General features: G+C 34.6%; 1 protein-coding gene across 1 annotated transcript in view; it reads right to left on the bottom strand.

Moving 5' to 3' along the window:
- Positions 1-2314: 2314 nt before the first annotated feature.
- Positions 2315-17440, bottom strand: part of LOC149949702 (uncharacterized) — a 45518-nt gene continuing 30392 nt past the window's right edge. Inside the window, exons 4-5 of the mRNA XM_090167891.1 lie at positions 14494-14744; positions 2315-3577 (exon numbers count right to left, since the gene is read on the bottom strand). Of these exons, the coding sequence (XP_090024017.1) occupies positions 2544-3577; positions 14494-14744 (1285 nt within the window). The 3' untranslated portion in view covers positions 2315-2543. The remainder of the gene's footprint in view (positions 3578-14493; positions 14745-17440) is intronic.

Raw genomic sequence — 17440 nt, 5'->3', positions numbered from 1 at the left:
TAATACCAATATTATTTTATTAAACTTGAATATAATTCATCTGTGTGTGCATATTATCTTAAATAAAGCCGCTATTTGTTTATAAATAATTAAATTATTTTGAAACCACGTGCATTTTTCATCAGGTAGATGAAAAATGTTTGGGAACCACTGTGCTAAATAAACGAAAATTGAGTAGCGGTTTTGAGAGGACCATTTTGTTTTAATCCGCCACATTCGTTACGCGTACATATGTTTGAACCACAGCAGCACCCTGATCAATTGGTAAGACTACTAAAACCAAATTAGGGGCTTGTATGTACAGTCCTAATTAACGACAAAGTAGTTCCAAATGTCTGAGTACGAACGTAGTTAATCCGCCACTGAATTGGAGTATAGTTCACGCTATTCTACAATAGTCATGAGAAAATAATGGTAAATGAGCTTCTGGTATAAAATGCAAAAAGTGGTAATTATGGCCAGTGTTTCAAAGTGGTATTGAACAGGTGGTAAATTATGGTAAATTTCGTTATCATATGAAATGCAAAAACTTGTACATTTAGTTGATAACAGTAAATAACAATTTAGCGTTTATGAATTACGATATTGAATTTAAATTTATCAGTGACTCAGTACAACGTGAAATATTTTTTTGTAATTCAAATTATGTTAAACAACTTCAATATTGTCTGGTTTTTTAAAGTTTTTAAATTACTTTACGATTACGCAAATATTGTTAACTATTGGCCAATTTTTGACGTTACTTACCATATGATTTACCAAATTGACGTTATTTAACATTATTTACCACAGTACCGTTATTTGCCATTTTTTACCAGTGGTATGCACAATATTTTCGGGAAAAATATTTTTATCAACACGTCCTGTCACCGATATAGAAAATGACCTATTAAAATTTTACGCAATTCTCCAATACTATTTGCGCCATTTAAAATTGGTCTAATTGGGTAATTTGTTAAGAAATCCTTTTTGTTCGAATTTCGTGGATTTGACTCAGGGAAATAAATATTTATTCATTATTTAGTTGGTCTCAATTTCCAATAAATATGAAATATTTAAGCTGAGGTTACCCGTTTCATTTCTCCAATGCAGAGGATAGTAACGGACATCTTTCAAAATATTACTGAAATTGTATTCCGGTGAGTTCTACAATCTACAGTACCAGATTTGGAAATCGTTTTCGCGAAAAGCCGACTTTAAAGGGAGTATAAAATAGGGCGTTTGATGGTTGATTAATCAATTTCACGTCTTTGCCGCTAGGAGAGCTGTTGATTGGTCAACAGGATGAAGTCTTAGAAGCCACTAAGAATGTTTTATGCAGAATTCGGTCATTTCAAGAACATTCTGCTCTACAACTTTCGGTCCCACAGTGCATATTAATTACAGTGAAATAGGGTCTTGAAATTAAATTATCTCCCTCAAAATTACTACCACCATAATTTAACATAATCAAAATAAGTATGACAATTGTAAATTTCCTGACTGAACCTTTTTTCGAGATTGACACTCTCGCCAAGCTCCGAATTGGACTTGCAACCGATCTAAGTAGTATATTATCGTCCTTGGTTGTAGCATATTTCGCCTTAACTATATTAAGACACTACGGGGCTCTGTGCTGATAGCTAAATCTTGATTTCCAAAATCAGTTCGGTGATAATTTTCGCTAATAGACATACTTATCATTATTATGTTACTTACGCAACCACCAATTTTTTTAAACAATTTATACACTCTTCAATAGTAGACAATTGTAAAATTGGTCAACAGTGATAGTTTGTCAACGACGTGACGTAATAACATTTCGAACATGGTCTTCCATATAAACAAATATTAATGAATGAAGAATTAAAATTTTGATTCTGAAAACTAAAACAAATATCTAAATTTAAAATTGTAAATTGGTCAATTTCTTTTATTTATAAACACTAAATTGAAACTAAACTGAAACACCCTGCCGAAAGAGATAATGGAAATTGAAATTGGGAAACTATCAATCATTCATTCGAATACCCTTGAATCCAAAATTCCACGGTTATCCGTCAGTAATCCACAATACAGTGTTGTTATAGGTCAACCTTGTTAATTGGTACATGATTTTCTACACTCTAGATATAGCTTATATTATCACGGACATAGTTACTGTTTAGTAATTGATATTTTCGTAAAATTGTGTATTTAGCGCCAATTGATTTCAACATTTCCATATTTTCACTATGTAACAATATCAATAAAACGAGGGTTATATATTGCGATTATAGACTTGACTAGATTTCGTGAAGGCGTGTGACCTTGAATGTAAACAATCGTTAGTATATAACACATGCAATATTTAAAAATCACAAACAAATAATTGCACCATATTTATAGAAACACGGTTCGTTATAATAGTGTTGAAATTTGATAACGGCGTAACGGCGAGGGTAAGGCATTTTTTGTACGTTTAAAACAGTCGGAAATATTTTTTTTTGATTTTGTATGTTTTGAGGAACAATATTATGTTATCCATAGAACCAGAAAAAATGTCGAACGATTTTATAAATTTTTTAAAAGGTCGGTAGAGTAGAAAACGTGGACGAAGGCTTTTTAGCCGCCTTCGCGGAGCAATTTCCCTTATGTCTAGTGTATTGGTAGTGAAACGGAAATGTCCCTTTACACTTAGAGCAAGACGCTCGAGGTTTTTTTCGTCGCCATTTGAGCCACCCTGGGATTGGATTAGTGATTGGCTTTCGAACGTTCTTATTAAACGCTTCGCTTAGTTTCTTTTTGACCTTTATACGTTTCGTTTTGGTAGATTTGGCTTTTGTATTCGAGGTATTGAAGTTTTTATCAGTTCCAACCGGTCCCAAATTGGCCCCGTCCGCTTCCGACTCGTTCCCACCCGATTCTAGCCGAGATTCATCCGCTTCCGACTTCCTTACAGCTGGTCCCAATGTCGTTCCAATTGGTCCCGGCGTCGTTAGGACCACTCCCGACTTTGTTCCGACTGGTCTCTTTTTCGGCTCGGCTTGTTTCCGGGATCTCTTATTGACGAGTGGTTGACTGTCGGATTGGGGATCCGAAAACGAGTTGAGATTGTCAGCCGAGGATCTTTTCAGATTGTTTCTATCGAAGATGTCGAGAGAATCTTCGCACAAGGAACAAGCGACCGGATGATGGTTACTGCGATGGTGCGCCACGAAGGAAGCTTTGTTGGGACAGCCGGCGCCACAATGCGGGCACCTCAACAATCCGTTGCTGGTCCCCGCCGTGCAATGGATCTCTTTCACGTGTTTCCGTAAGGCGTCGTCGAACGGGGTTAGAAATGAGCAGCCCGATCCAGCCAGACACTGCAACACTCGGCCGGCGTGAGACTCCATGTGTTCCAGCATGGTTGGCCGGCTGTGGCAAGTGTATCCGCAAAGAGTACAACAAAAGGGAAGACCGAGGGTATTTAGAGGAAAGGCGGTCAGGTTATTGTCGGGCCGTTGTTGGTGAAGCCCGTCCACGTGTTTTGACAAAGTGTCCGTGTCTTTAAAAAATAACCCGCAGAACGGACAGACGACAGTGTCGCTAGATTTGTCTTCGCAGATTTTCACAGCTTTTAAGGGACAAACAATATAAAATTAACCGATACTTTCTTTATCCAAATGTTAAAGGAAAATTAATTTACTACAGGGGGTTAATTATGTTATTAATTTATGTACACAAAAGTATGCGTAGTTGCGAAGAGCAGCTTGTTAGAACCATAGTAACATTTTAGGCGTTCTGTTGTCCCTTAACTAATTTGCGTTGTACAATTGAATTTTATTGTTGTTGAATTTTAGCAAGAAGCGGCTCCTGATCTAGCCAAACATTAATTCGACTTAACCGATTTAAAATTAATATTCAAATATAACTAAAGGGTCGATAAATTTTATTTGAATTCATGGCTTGACTTTAAGTAAAAAACTACACAGTGTTATCTACTTTAAGTCAAAATACAGAAATCTGCTGTTCTCAATTTTAAATCAAGATACAAATATATAATATTCCCGACTTCAAGTCCGAAAGACAGACATTTCGTCTTCTCTACTTTAAGCCAAAGAAATATCTGCAGTTCTCAAAATTAAGGTAAAAATATAAATATATTCCATTTTCAGCGTTAAGCTGAATTTACCGGCATTAATGGCGTTCTCAATTTTAAGGTCAAATTACCGACATTACTGATTTTCTCGATTTAAGCCAAATTACTGCCATTACTAACTTTCTCGATTTAGAGTCAAAAAGACAATCATTTGGCTTTTTCGACCAAAAGCCAGAAATTCAGACATCTCATGATTAAGCGAGACATAGGGTTACCTGCTGTTCTCAGCATTAAACCCAAATTACAGACATCTGCTGTTCTCAACTTTAAGCCAAAAATGTAAATATCTATTGTTCTCGACTTTAAGCCAAAAAGACAGTTGAAGTCGTGCTTTGGCGCTTCTCTCTGAGGACAAGAGTCGTATTTGACTTCAAATTGAGAACTAGAGAGGGGGAATTTCGACTCGAAGCGTAGCTGTAGATTCTCGACTTAAAGAGAGCGGCTAAAGATCAACGGAACTGAAGAAGCCAAGGACCACTGTCCGGACTTGAAATCATAGACTTGCAATTTAGGAGCCGCTAGTTGCTTTAGACTTTTGAGTTATTTACAAGAAGAGATTGCTTTCTTTTTACGGATAAGTTTTAAATATTGTAACGCTATAAAGAGAATGAGCAAAAACATTTTAAAAGGTAAAGAACTCTAGTATGAAAATAAAAAAGAAAGAAGTGCGAATGCAAAACATGGAAATAATGAAAAATAAATACGTCAAACAAATCGGCGCCAGTAGCTACTACAGTTATACAGGTTGTTGTATTTCTGACATTCGCACGATTGGGTTTTAAATGACAGTGAGTATCGAGTGTTACACTCTCTACAGACGAGGCTTACGAAAATATTTCAAACCCGGCTTATTTAAGCCTCGTCTGAAGAGGGTATAAGTGGGGTAAAAGAAAAAGATAGCTCGTTCGGCAAACGGCGACGGACTAAACTAAATCAACACGAAGCCACGATGCAAACTGACGACACACTCTTCGGGGGGGGGGCATTTTTTAGCGAGTACTGAGACTGCGTACTGTACTAGACAGAGTAAAACAGTCGAAACAGGAAGAACGAAAAGTGTTTAAGTGTAAATAATATTAGCATTTACGAGTATAGAAAAATAATCAGGACACCATAGCCATAAGAGTTAGATATCTGAAATATTCAAGAACCTTAGAAACGTTATTTTCTTAACATGAAAGTACGGTTATTACATTTACGCGTATGCATTCCTAGTAGCACATATGCATTCTTGTTCTTTTTGTAGCAATTCATATCGTCGTTTACCTCACAAAAGTCAAGATTTCAGCGTTACTTATTTGGTTTCATTATATTTAAATTATCGGGGATTACATTTGATACTTATACAATTATTCATTTTGTTCAAGGTCACAATGTCCAATAAGTTGGAAGGTACTTTTTCGTTATTTCAGACACCAAAATTAAAAGCATTGATAACAATAGTTTAATTTAAACAATGGTAAAAAGCTGATAGAGCTCATACAGGATGTAATCAACATTAGGAACGTTAAATGGGAGATCCGTATACACATAAGTATATAATACGAAAAAAGTATCCATTACTGCTAATGTTATTTTTCCCGTTGACTTTTCAGAATACATTTCGGAAGAAATATTTAGTTAACATAGCGATTTTCGTACATTATTTCATAGGACCAATATAGTTGGTGACAAAGTAAATATTCCTAGTTTATATTTTACATATTAAATTATGAATGTTAAATGTCATTGAACAGTGCGAAAATTTCATTTTTACTCTGGATACTTCTTCGTAAGAGATAATAGTATATACTTCTGATACACTCCCATACATTTTTCAATTTATTGACTACAAACTAATAATTAAGTAATTTAGCTTTTCAGTGGATGGATTTGTCCACTTCATGAAATACGTTCCTAGTGTTTTTCCGTATTAATTCCTGGAAATAGTTACTCGAGAAAGCGCAGAAAGGAAAATGTTTTACGAATGTAGTTAAATTTGCAGAGTGAAATTTAGTACAAAGAGAAAATGGACAGAGAAGATCGTTAGCCCACAAGTCCGAGCCCGATTAGGGAATGTCTTAATCCTTTCAAAATGTTTTTGCTCTAATATCCGTACCTGTGGTTAAAATAAGCATCTTATAAACTTAGTCGTCGTTATTAACGAGTGTTGTTTGTTAAACAGAGTGCAGGGGTTAAATGAAAAAGTTAAAAAAATCAGGAATAAATGAGAGAAAAACATATTTAATGAGTTTTCATAGCACACTGGACATATCTTGGTAAAATACACAAAATTCACATTATTTCGATGTTTGACAAACATGGTTCACGCGCTAATATATGCATGAAAGCGACAAAAAAAACTAAAAAAAAATCAAAGAGTATACTTTCACAAAATTATTAAAATCTCTCGGAAACTGGCGAAACAAAAACTGACGATACTAGTCCCTCTAAAATGATTTTCCGAAATAATCTATCGAATACGATTCCAATATAATACAAAAGTTACCTAACCTTTATTATCTAAAAGTATTGTTTTTTTGAAGAATTCCGATGTAACATAAGCGAGACAATAGTATCGTACTGTTTAACACCTTATTGGCTACCACGATTTTTAACACCTACATATACATATAATGGTGTTCACCTCTAATTATATATATTTCTTAAAAAACAAGGGTTTTTTTCATTCACATGACAATATTTTTGAACACAACCAATTGCAGAGGGTATTCGTTTATTGGTAAACGAAACAGTCCTCATTTTCACGTAACTTTATTATAGCTAAAAGTTAAATTTGTCGTTCACTAAAGCTTTGTTTTTCCCTTCAACGACTTATTGGAAACGTCACAGAAAAATGTGTCTATTAAAAAATTCTACAATATTTAAGTATTTCTCGATAAAATATAATTTTTCCCGACATCCCTTTCATTTTTAATTTATTTTCCTTAATTTTTAAGAAACGAAAAACATTTTGTTAAATGCCTAAAAGCCGTACAGTAACAGCGATTTCTTCTGTGTAAAATATTTATCCCTATATTACAATCAATGGCCTTTTTATGTGTATTTCATTAATATAATCGAAATATTCTCGAAATGCATGTTTTCTTGTTTTAAGTTTGTAACCCTAGAGCAAAATCTTTTCTACTACCTGTAATTTTTTTTGGAGTATTGTGAAATTTTGAACGCAGTCCATTTTTTTCATTCGCTCTAGTAAAATGTGTTGCATTTTTTTCTTAATTTTCGATTAACTTTATCAGGAACATTGAAATAACAATCACAAATTCATGATCTATTTGTATCACAATTTTCAATCATGAAAGCGGGTTTTCTTTATTTTGTCTAAAGCGCATTTTATAACGTGAAATAGGGCTCGCGTGTTTTCTTTCTTTTTATGGCGGGACTTCGAGTGACGCTTAATTTACATTTTCACTAAATTTTAATCGTGTTTGACTGTGAAAACAACCTCTATGGGTTTCGATTATTTTCAAGGAATGGGAGGAAAAAATTATAAATTAAAAAACAACATTCCGACAAAACAATACTGGAATTCAATTAAAAAAACGGAAAAACTTAACAAAATTAAATGAATTGACTATTTTTAACGGGGGGGGGGGGGTATAAGTGTGCGAAATTTAAATTACAGCCAAGTGAACTAGTTAACATTGATAACTCTTTCCGAGGAATTTTGTCGATTTTAAAAAAGAAAAAGCATTTTTCGTTCGAACAGTGAAGTTGGTAGAGTTTGTTGAATAATATTACACTATAATTACTATTTGTATTAATATTAAAATAATATTGATATTAAAATAATATTGATATTAAAATAATATTGATATTAAAATAATCTTGATATTAAAATAATCTTGATATTAAAATAATATTGATATTAAAATAATAATAATATCCATATTAAAATAATATTGATATTCATATTAAAATAATATTAATATTTGATCTATTTTATTTATCTGGCAAATAATAAACTAGGATTTTTTTCTTTTAGATCTTGGTGGTTTTAAGTTTGACTAACTATATCTGCGAAAGCGCCATTTAGAAAGTAAATGATATACTCGTAGGAGCTTCCATCAATTCTTCATAGGTGGCACTAACACACTTAATTTACTAAAAATTATTTAAACGTACTCAGTACGTGGAAAAAGAATATCACTGGACTAAAGACTGTATCGTTCTACAAATGAACCAATTTAAATTATTATAATTTGGAAAATCTGCTGAATGATTTAAGTTTCTAATTGGGAAATATGTATTCTAGCTCTAAAAGGCATGTATGGTCTGAAAATAAGCCGATCTCACTGCCAGAGATTCCATCTACTGTAAATTCCCGTCATAGCAGAAACAAATTTGTATTTAGCAATTCCAGGAATCCTGAGGATCTTGCTAATTAATAGTTCGGTAATGAATCACGAGATGGCACCACGTTTGCAGCTGTCGCGAGCCTATTATTACCGTGATCCAAATTGAAATATAATATGGGACAATCTATTTAAACCGCATCCCGGTATTTTTGTGCCGACTCTCGACGATCTTTCATTCAGTTTTAAATTCAAATGATCCTGGTGGTTATAGAATGCGCAGCCATCTTTCGGGCCATTTAGAAGCTAGATTCTTCGAATGACTGGAATTTTTAACTACCATTGGTTTTTATAATAAGCATTAAGGATGGCTCTAAAAACAGACTTTTCCGAGGTTACCTTATCAAAGGAGAACTTTTAATTTCGGAATGCGAGACAGTGAGAAGAAATTAAGACTTGATACCTTGCCAACAGTTCCTTGACTCACAGTTTTCTATCGAAATATTCCAATTTAGCTACTGAATTGTAAAACCAGGCCAAGTTTATTCGAGGGAAAATTAATGCCAAAATATAAAATAGATAATTACAAACGAAAGTTCTACGCATTCGCCTCACAAAATTGCAGAACACGCGAATTGCATAAAACTGGGTACCCGACCAACACATTTTGTGTTTGGACTATACTATGACTTCGGTACATTTTGTATTACAATAAGGAGTAAAAAATTAACGACTAAGGTGTTTTTAACCCAAATCTACCCCACTGAGACCCCGGACCCCGTAACCTCATATAACAACGGTTGAACTAATTAACCTTTTCTGCTTACATAGAACCACGTAGCTGCCAACGCAAGAAGCTCCTACTTTGTTAGATTGTAGTCTGTTAAGCAGATACTTAAGTGTTTCATGCTTCCAAATCTCCTGCTTTAAGTCGAGCAGTTCATGAACTTAAAGCATATACCACTACGTGGCTTTATATAAACTGAAACAGTTAATTAAATCTTACCTGTCTTTGGGGACTCTGTTTCGCGCAAAATTGGCGCGGAAATAGTTTGGTCTAATCATGCGAAACACCGGCATTTCGTCGTCAGGTACCCGGTTGTATATTCGGGCAGAAGTTAAGAACAGCCTCTGAAAACTTAGCGTTAATTTAAGTGATACAATATTTGTGTTATTATACTTAGTAAAAAATACATTCTTGGTACGGTCAGGAAAATGAACCATTAAAGCATAGTAAATGTTCCAACGTTTGCTTTAACGGCAGAAATGTCTGCCACCAACTCTTGTAAGAACCCAAAAATGCTTTCACTGGTTTGTCAAGATCGAATAGAAGTAACTAAGAACTATGAAAATATTAAATGCTGGCACCATGAAGTTATACTTCACAAACTAAGGGAATTGACTAACGTCATCAAGTTTCTAAAAAAAATTAAAGTCGTAGAAAATGTAGTCAACAAATTATAATTTATTATTATTATTATTACTTTATAATTATAAATTACAGTATTTCAGAGAGAAAATGTAATTTAAAAATATATTTATAATCTACAGACAGATTTTGAGGGAGTTTCTTTTACGAGAAGTTTTAGATCATGGAAGCGGGAGACAATGTTATCGTCCATAGTGATTTGTGACTTCTACGCGTTCTTGCTTTTGCAATGACAAACCAAATGACATTTGAGGCTTAAAACTACTCTCTCGTTGTTTGCGCGGTTGAAAAGGTATACAATAGTGAAACTTTAATAAACAAGTAGATGTGTGATAAGTAAAAATGATTAAATTATTCGCGCGATAAAACTTCTTAGATACTCTTGTGACAATTATGGCACGAAGTTTCGTTTGTAGACAAGATCTAAATCTCTCGTGATCAAATTAAACGTATGAATATGATTTTGTCGTCTATGATCGTGAATGGTGATAAAATATACGCATTATGTTTTACGTTAAAGTTCATATGCAAATTTTTAAATTTCCTCTTAAAATGTACAATTTAAACGGGACTTAATTTGGTGGAAATTGAAAAAGTAACTGGCCTTCGATGATCAACGTTTTCTGGGCTTATTCTTTCGTAAGATTCACTAATTCATTTTGTGGTTTTTCGACGGTTAAAGGTCCTCTGTGGTACACGAATTCTTTGCAATGTTCAGACACTGACTCGGTTCGCTCGTTTCAGCAGGCGGTTTCTGACTCGTCAACTGGTCCTCTTCAATTATCGAACAGTTTGGCACTGTGATCAACAGTACCCCTGACAAATACAGAACCACAAATGGTTTACGTCGGCACTGCTAGATTCGGTTTAAAAATATACTGTGTCAAATCACACGAGGAAGGTGTAGTTCGACTAGACGTTTTACAATTTCAAAATGGCGGTAACAAAGAAACAAACAGATGCAGTAACGTTTTTCAGAGAAAAATAGACCTTTAATAAATTTATGAGTTAATTTCTATGCAATATGTTATAAGAAAGGTCTAATGCACAAACTAAAGTTACACTGAAATGTCATTGCAGTTTAAAGCCACGCCACCTGGTGGTCACCGCTGAAGAACTCGAATAGGTTATTCCAACTATATTGTCGTCTACTATTGTCTTTAATAATTAAAAATTAAATAGTTTAATATTTAGTATTGAAAATTAAATTTGGTCTTAAAGGGAGTATAATATTCATATTTACGATGTATCACCTAAATTAAAATTTCTAGCACCAGACTTTTCAAAAACTAAGAGCAACTGGCGCTATAGTTACGTTAAAAACAATTCTTAACGCACGCTATCAGACGATGTTTTCTTGAAATGTGTCGCTAATCATCCTACATATACTCTGCTTCGCTACCTTGAACTGCGTTCTACTCTTGTCAGTTTTAGCAGTGACCACCAAGTAGCGCTTCGTACAAAATACCAGTCTACGAGAGCGTTAGCTTTACATACAATTTGAACAATGGGAAAAAGTGAATTATTCAAAGGGGAAGTCTAGCAGAGCCGACATTACAGCATTGTTTGGGATATGCAGCTCAGCAGAGGCGGGTAACACAGCAATGAAAAGCACAACGCGGTACAAAATAACAGCGCTTTTTAAACAAAATTCACTGCAATCTTCCTTTTGCACCTTCAACCGCTAGGTGCAATTTAGTTTTGGCTCCATAATTTGGAAATTTCAATAAATATTTGGAATAAATCCTTTTATTTCTGTTGTTTGAGAAACAAAAAACATTGCGTAATACCGGTGTCAACTTAAATTTTGAAATATTTTGATATTATTAAGAATTTTGTTTTGTATGGCCTTTAAATTTTACAAATTAAAATACAAAATTCGCGCATGGCATTTGGAAATGTCTTGCAAAAACAATCACCTAAATTTCCGAGCTATAATGAAAACAATCGTTACAATATTACAGGTGAAATAAGAAGTTTCTTTCATTATTGTATACCTTTTTGTTTTAATATTTTTCAATAAGTGTAACAATATATAACTTGGTAAAAGCAACATTTGAAGCGATTAACAACAAAAACTAAAAAAAACAACATGGTTAGAGGGGAGAAGAAAATGAAATGAAATATATATCAATGAAATGAAACTATTTTCAAAATAAAAAATAAACGACTGGGAGTAATGAAATGAGATTTGATTTCATGTTTTTGGCAAAAGACCCAAACTAAAACTCTAATAGGAATTCGAGGATGTGGGTATCATCTGTTATTTTTCAAAACTGCGATGGTTTTGAATCTTCTACTATTAAAGCTTGATTTAGGCTACACTTCCCTGATTTAGATTTAATCATTTTCGATTTCAAAAGTAAAAACTATTTATACACATTTAAGTACGAGATGCATATTTCAGTTAAGTGTCGAAAATAATTTTGCGCTTTCCTTGGCGTTATTTGAGCGACAGATCTCAAACCCGAAAATTAAATTAAAAGACGCTTCGGAAGTGAAGCGCGGATTTTCTGCGCGTACGATAGCAAGTCAGGAGAAGGATTCCACTTTTCCTATGGCATCATTTAGATGGCTAAAAGCAAAAACGTATTAATGGCTCTTGGGTTTGCGTAACTGTGAAGATGAAAAATATATATTTTCAACTGCACTAACAGAAAAATTTCGAGACTAAATCATTTAAATAAGGTGTAAAATATTAACTTTTTACTATTATAAAGTAGTTTAATTTTACAAATTGTGTTTGTATAATTTATTACCTGGGGGCAAAAATGACATTGAAAGTATTCAAAATATTATATGTAAATGTATTATATAATTTTGACATGACCTATCAATTTTGTTTTTCATAATGTGGAAAATATGATATTGTTTTTCTTTAACGTGAAATTAAATTGAATTTTGTTTTTTTAAACGTGAAAAATACGAAATTGTTTGCTTTAACGTGAAATTAAATTGAACTTTGTTTTTCATTATGTGAAAAATTTTAGATTGTTTTTCTTTAACGTGAAATTAAATTAAATTTTGTTGTTTTTAAACGTGAAAAATACGAAATTGTTTTTCTTGAACGTTAAAAATAACCGGGTTAAGCCACCATTCGAAAACGTGAAAGGGAGAACTTGTAGCTGAGTGTAGATTGTACAAAATATAGTTGCGTCTACACTCCAACAAGTTCCCCCAATCACGGTAACCCATGTAATATTTTTAAATTAAAATTATTCTAAACTTGAACTATTTCGTGTCCATGATAAAATCTGAATGTCAGTGATTAAAAAACAATTTCACCAGAGCCGTATGTTTGAAAAATGTTCTTTGGATAATTTTCTTTATTCGCGGGCGAAAATGATTTTACGGAGATGGGACGTTTTTGCTTTTAAGGAGGGAAGATTTGAAAATATCATCGGCGGGTAGCGCCGCTTTCGATTTGGATAAAGACGGAGTTTGTGGCACCTCAGCGAGATAAGAAACGCGACTGTCTTCGCCAAAACGACACGCGAAAATTCCGCTCGCGTCGAATATTTCAGAATTTCAGCCGACAACGTTTGTTCTATTTCTGAAACTGATGACTTCAGTGAAAATGAGCGTCTCTTAAAAGGATCACGCTGGCAGACAGATTTAGATTCGATGAAACGACAAAAAAGAAATTGGGTGTTCGCTCGAGGAATGACTCTACGAACATAATCGGCCATTTCTTTAAAAATCTTCTTCGTGATTTGCCAACTTAACACGCTAGACGGCGCTGATTTCCATCAAAATGATCGAGCTAAATTATACTTGGGCTGTTTGAAAATAGTGCATTTTTAACGCGGCTAGACAAAACTAGTGTATTAAGTTGGCAAATGTGATATTCACCCGCTTAGTCAGATGAGATTTACTTCTACAAATACTGTCTCGTATCGAAATGAATTTTCGCCATCTATATTCACAAGCTCATTTATGAAATATGGCGACATTTTGAAGAAAGCGGACCTACCCTGATACGCGTGCCGTAATTTTTGGTATACACGCACACCCTAAAAATAGGGTAAAATTCGCGAGATAATTCCCACACGTTTTTTTTATTTCAGTATCCAATAGAAACCGCGACTTATCTACCGGAAATTACGGCATACGTGATTTAATTTGGAATTTCTCCAGGAAATAACGGAGGCGCTAAAATATCTTGCATCGTACGCGCAAACGTAAACAGAGTTATTTATTTTATGAAAAATAATGTTAGTGGATTAATATCTACGGGATTAATACTCAGATAAAGAAGTGTTTTTAATACGCACGGGATCGCTTTTCTTCTTTTAATCGTAACAAAATGACTTTTTGGAATATATTTATTCTATATATACCATCAATGAGGAAAACAAACTTAATGCTTATTTTTTTTGGTTTCGAAATTTTATCAAATAACACACAACAATACGGGATTTTTTTAAGTCATATTCTAAACGCTACAAAATAACTTAAACGCGGAATATTCAGCGCGGCTTTCAATTACTTTTTTCTCAATTTAATTTCTTCTTCTCGAATAAAATGACTAAAAATATATCGATATTTATGATCAACGGAGAGATTATTATTTGAATGATTTGTAATTGGATGGGCTGAATGTATTGTTTAGCCGTGTGTTTGAGTAGCAACCGCCGCCGCCGCCGTCAGAGCGCGGTACGACTCACCTCCAGCCATGGCGGCTCCCGCGGCAGCCACGGCCACAGCGGTGGCCACGGCGGAAGACGGGAATGCGTGTTTCTCCCGCTGGTGCTGTTCGAGGATGGCGATGTCCGCCGTCCGGAAGTCGCAGCGGCTGAGCCCGCACTCCACCAGGCGCTGGTTGTGCGTCAGGATGTTGTGCGTCTCCAGGTCGGAGCGCACCTCGAACGTCTCGGAGCACACGCTGCAGGCCAGCAGTTTCACGCCGTTGGAATAGCTTTTGGTGCGAGGACCGCAGGGAACAGACAAACAAGATACGTCAGGAACCCACCTTTCTCCGTTCGCACACCCAATGATCAACTACGATCTCGTTGAACCAACAGTTCGTCCAGATAGGAGTATTCAACTTTGCCGCGGTGTCTATAGGATACGTTTACCATGGCGCGAAAGGTCACCCTTAAAGGGGGTCGGAACTAAATTCAAAAACCGTCGGTTCACCCGCGTTACGTCTTGTTTTTAAACTCTAGGACGTTACACATTTTACAGGGTTGCCAACGTATGAAAATTCCCTGAGTTACCATATTTCCAGAGACCAATTTCCTGAGTTCTAACTTACAGGCTTGTCATAATATTATCAGAGACCAATTCCCCAATTTCTAAATGACTGGGTTGTCATAATATTTTCAGAAACAAATTCCCCAATTTCTAAATGGCAGGGTTGCGATAATATTGATCAGACAAATTCCCAAATTTTCTAAATGACAGGGTTGCCATAATATTATCAGAGACAAATTCCTTAACTTCTTAATTACCATTATTTTTCCGGAAATAAATTCCCAGATTTCCTAGAGCACTTTTAGAGATTTTCTCCAACCTTCATAACATCATAATTAAACAATTTTTAATTTATTTTTAAAATTTATAACATAATTAATGTATTTACTTCAACGTGTAGTCTAGTAGGTTATGTTTAAACTGAAAACGTTTTACAACAACGTTTAAAAATCTTTTTCAAGATCACAATCATTTTTAAGATCACCTTCAAACATTTTACAGATAACTTCAAATTCTATGACCGTTCCCTAACTTGTTAGATCAGTAATTCTCAAATGGGTCTCCATTTAATATTCTAGGGACTCCACTAGATTTAGAGCTGTGCTATATGATACAATTAGTTTCGGCAGAAAAAAATTAAATACCGAACTTTTTCTCACTAAATTTGAAATTGAAATGGGGTTCCACGAGTTGAGAACCACTGCGTTAGATCAATTTTAAAATTTCCCAACTTTTCCCTGTATTCCTTGATCTGTGGCAACCCTACGTTCGTAAAAAAAAAGGTCAATGATAAAATGTTTAGAGCTCTTAACTTGAATTATCGCGCTCTTTTAGTTTCCCCTTTGCACGATAGACAGCGCTATGCAGGCTTGCCACAGTTTTTTCACAATAAAATTCCCTGACTTTTCCAGGTTTTCCCTGACCATCTCCGGAGATTTTAACTGACTTATTTTGTGTCACGATTTTGTATTTTTTACCAATATTTTAGTAAACGTTTCCCATTTGTCACAGAAAATAAATTCCCTGACTTTAGATTAATTTTTAAAATTCCCTGACTTTTAGGCTAATTTTTAAAATTCCCTGACTTTTAGACTAATTTTTAAAATTCCCTGACTTTTAGACTAATTTTTAAAATTCCCTGACTTTTAGACTAATTTTTAAAATTCCCTGACTTTTAGACTAATTTTTAAAATTTCCTGACTTTTATACTCATATTCAAATTCCCTGACTTTTCCAGGAATTCCAGGTTTTCCAGATACCGTGGCAACCCTGGCAATGGTAAACGTAGATTTTTATTAAAAATTTATCTTCACAAGAATCGCAACGGGCAGCCCTTCGAATGCTTAAATTTTTTCAAGACGTAGCGCGTCTACATGGGTTAATATACAATTTAACAGCAGTTGAATACTCTCATCTTGATGAACTCTTGCTTTTATCAAATGGTAGCAAAATGGTAAGCCTCTCTTCAATATAAAACCGCAGAGTTATTCCAAATTCGACCAACAAACGCAACAAGATGTCCAAGTGGACATGATCCTAGTAGCCTTGCTGGAAATCTCTTTGAGTTTCAAGGCGTTTAAGAAATAAGTAGAAGGTGTTTCACCATAAATTTATTTATACGGAGGGAGAATGACATCTTGGTCTAATTTTCCGTCTGTACGAGTTGGGGACAGTGTTGTTGCGAACGATTTTGGGAACGTACTTTCGAAGCATTTTTGAGGAAAAACGTACTTTTCAATTTTCCGCTTAGTGCGCCATCTATGAAACCAATGTTCTTCCATTTCTAAGATTGAATCCGGCATTGTAACTGCTGTCAACAATTACAATGCCTTTGAAAACAGCATGAATGTCGCTTTCAATATACGGCCATACAAGAGGAATTCGGAGAAAGCCAGCTGCTTTAGTGGTGAAATTAAACCACACACTATTTATAAGACTTTCAACGAACTCCAAAAAGTTCAAAGGTACTAAACATATGCCAAAAAATATCAATACGTATTTTCGTATCATAAAATTTCCAAAATGTAGCGCTCGGAACAACACTGGTAGGAGGAAAATGTTTTAAGGAGCCAATGAAATACTGGGCTGATTGGTTTTTTTGGGGGAGGGGCAGGAGTTTATTTTGCGAGCACCAATAAACATCGTCTCAACATGGTCATTATCCCGTAGTATAAATAAACACGTACTTGGTTTTACCTTCTTAAAGAGTTGCAGAATTTGTCTAAGCTTTCCACACAATGACGTCACTAGGAAGTTGGCAATACGTGTAAGCCAGCTTGGAAGGGCGGGGTTGTCTGATTTAATTCCAATTAGATATTTCAATCATATTATTTTAGAGAAATCGTTGAATTAAATAAGCTATTTTGGTTTCAATCTAATTTTGAAAACTTCTTAATTTTGCAAAAACATCATTTCGAA

This window comes from Leiobunum rupestre, chromosome 3 (assembly GCF_980474605.1).
Source record: "Leiobunum rupestre chromosome 3, qqLeiRupe1.1.hap1, whole genome shotgun sequence".
NCBI classification, from domain to species: domain Eukaryota; kingdom Metazoa; phylum Arthropoda; class Arachnida; order Opiliones; family Sclerosomatidae; genus Leiobunum; species Leiobunum rupestre.
This window is presented reverse-complemented; position numbering and strand designations above follow the sequence as displayed.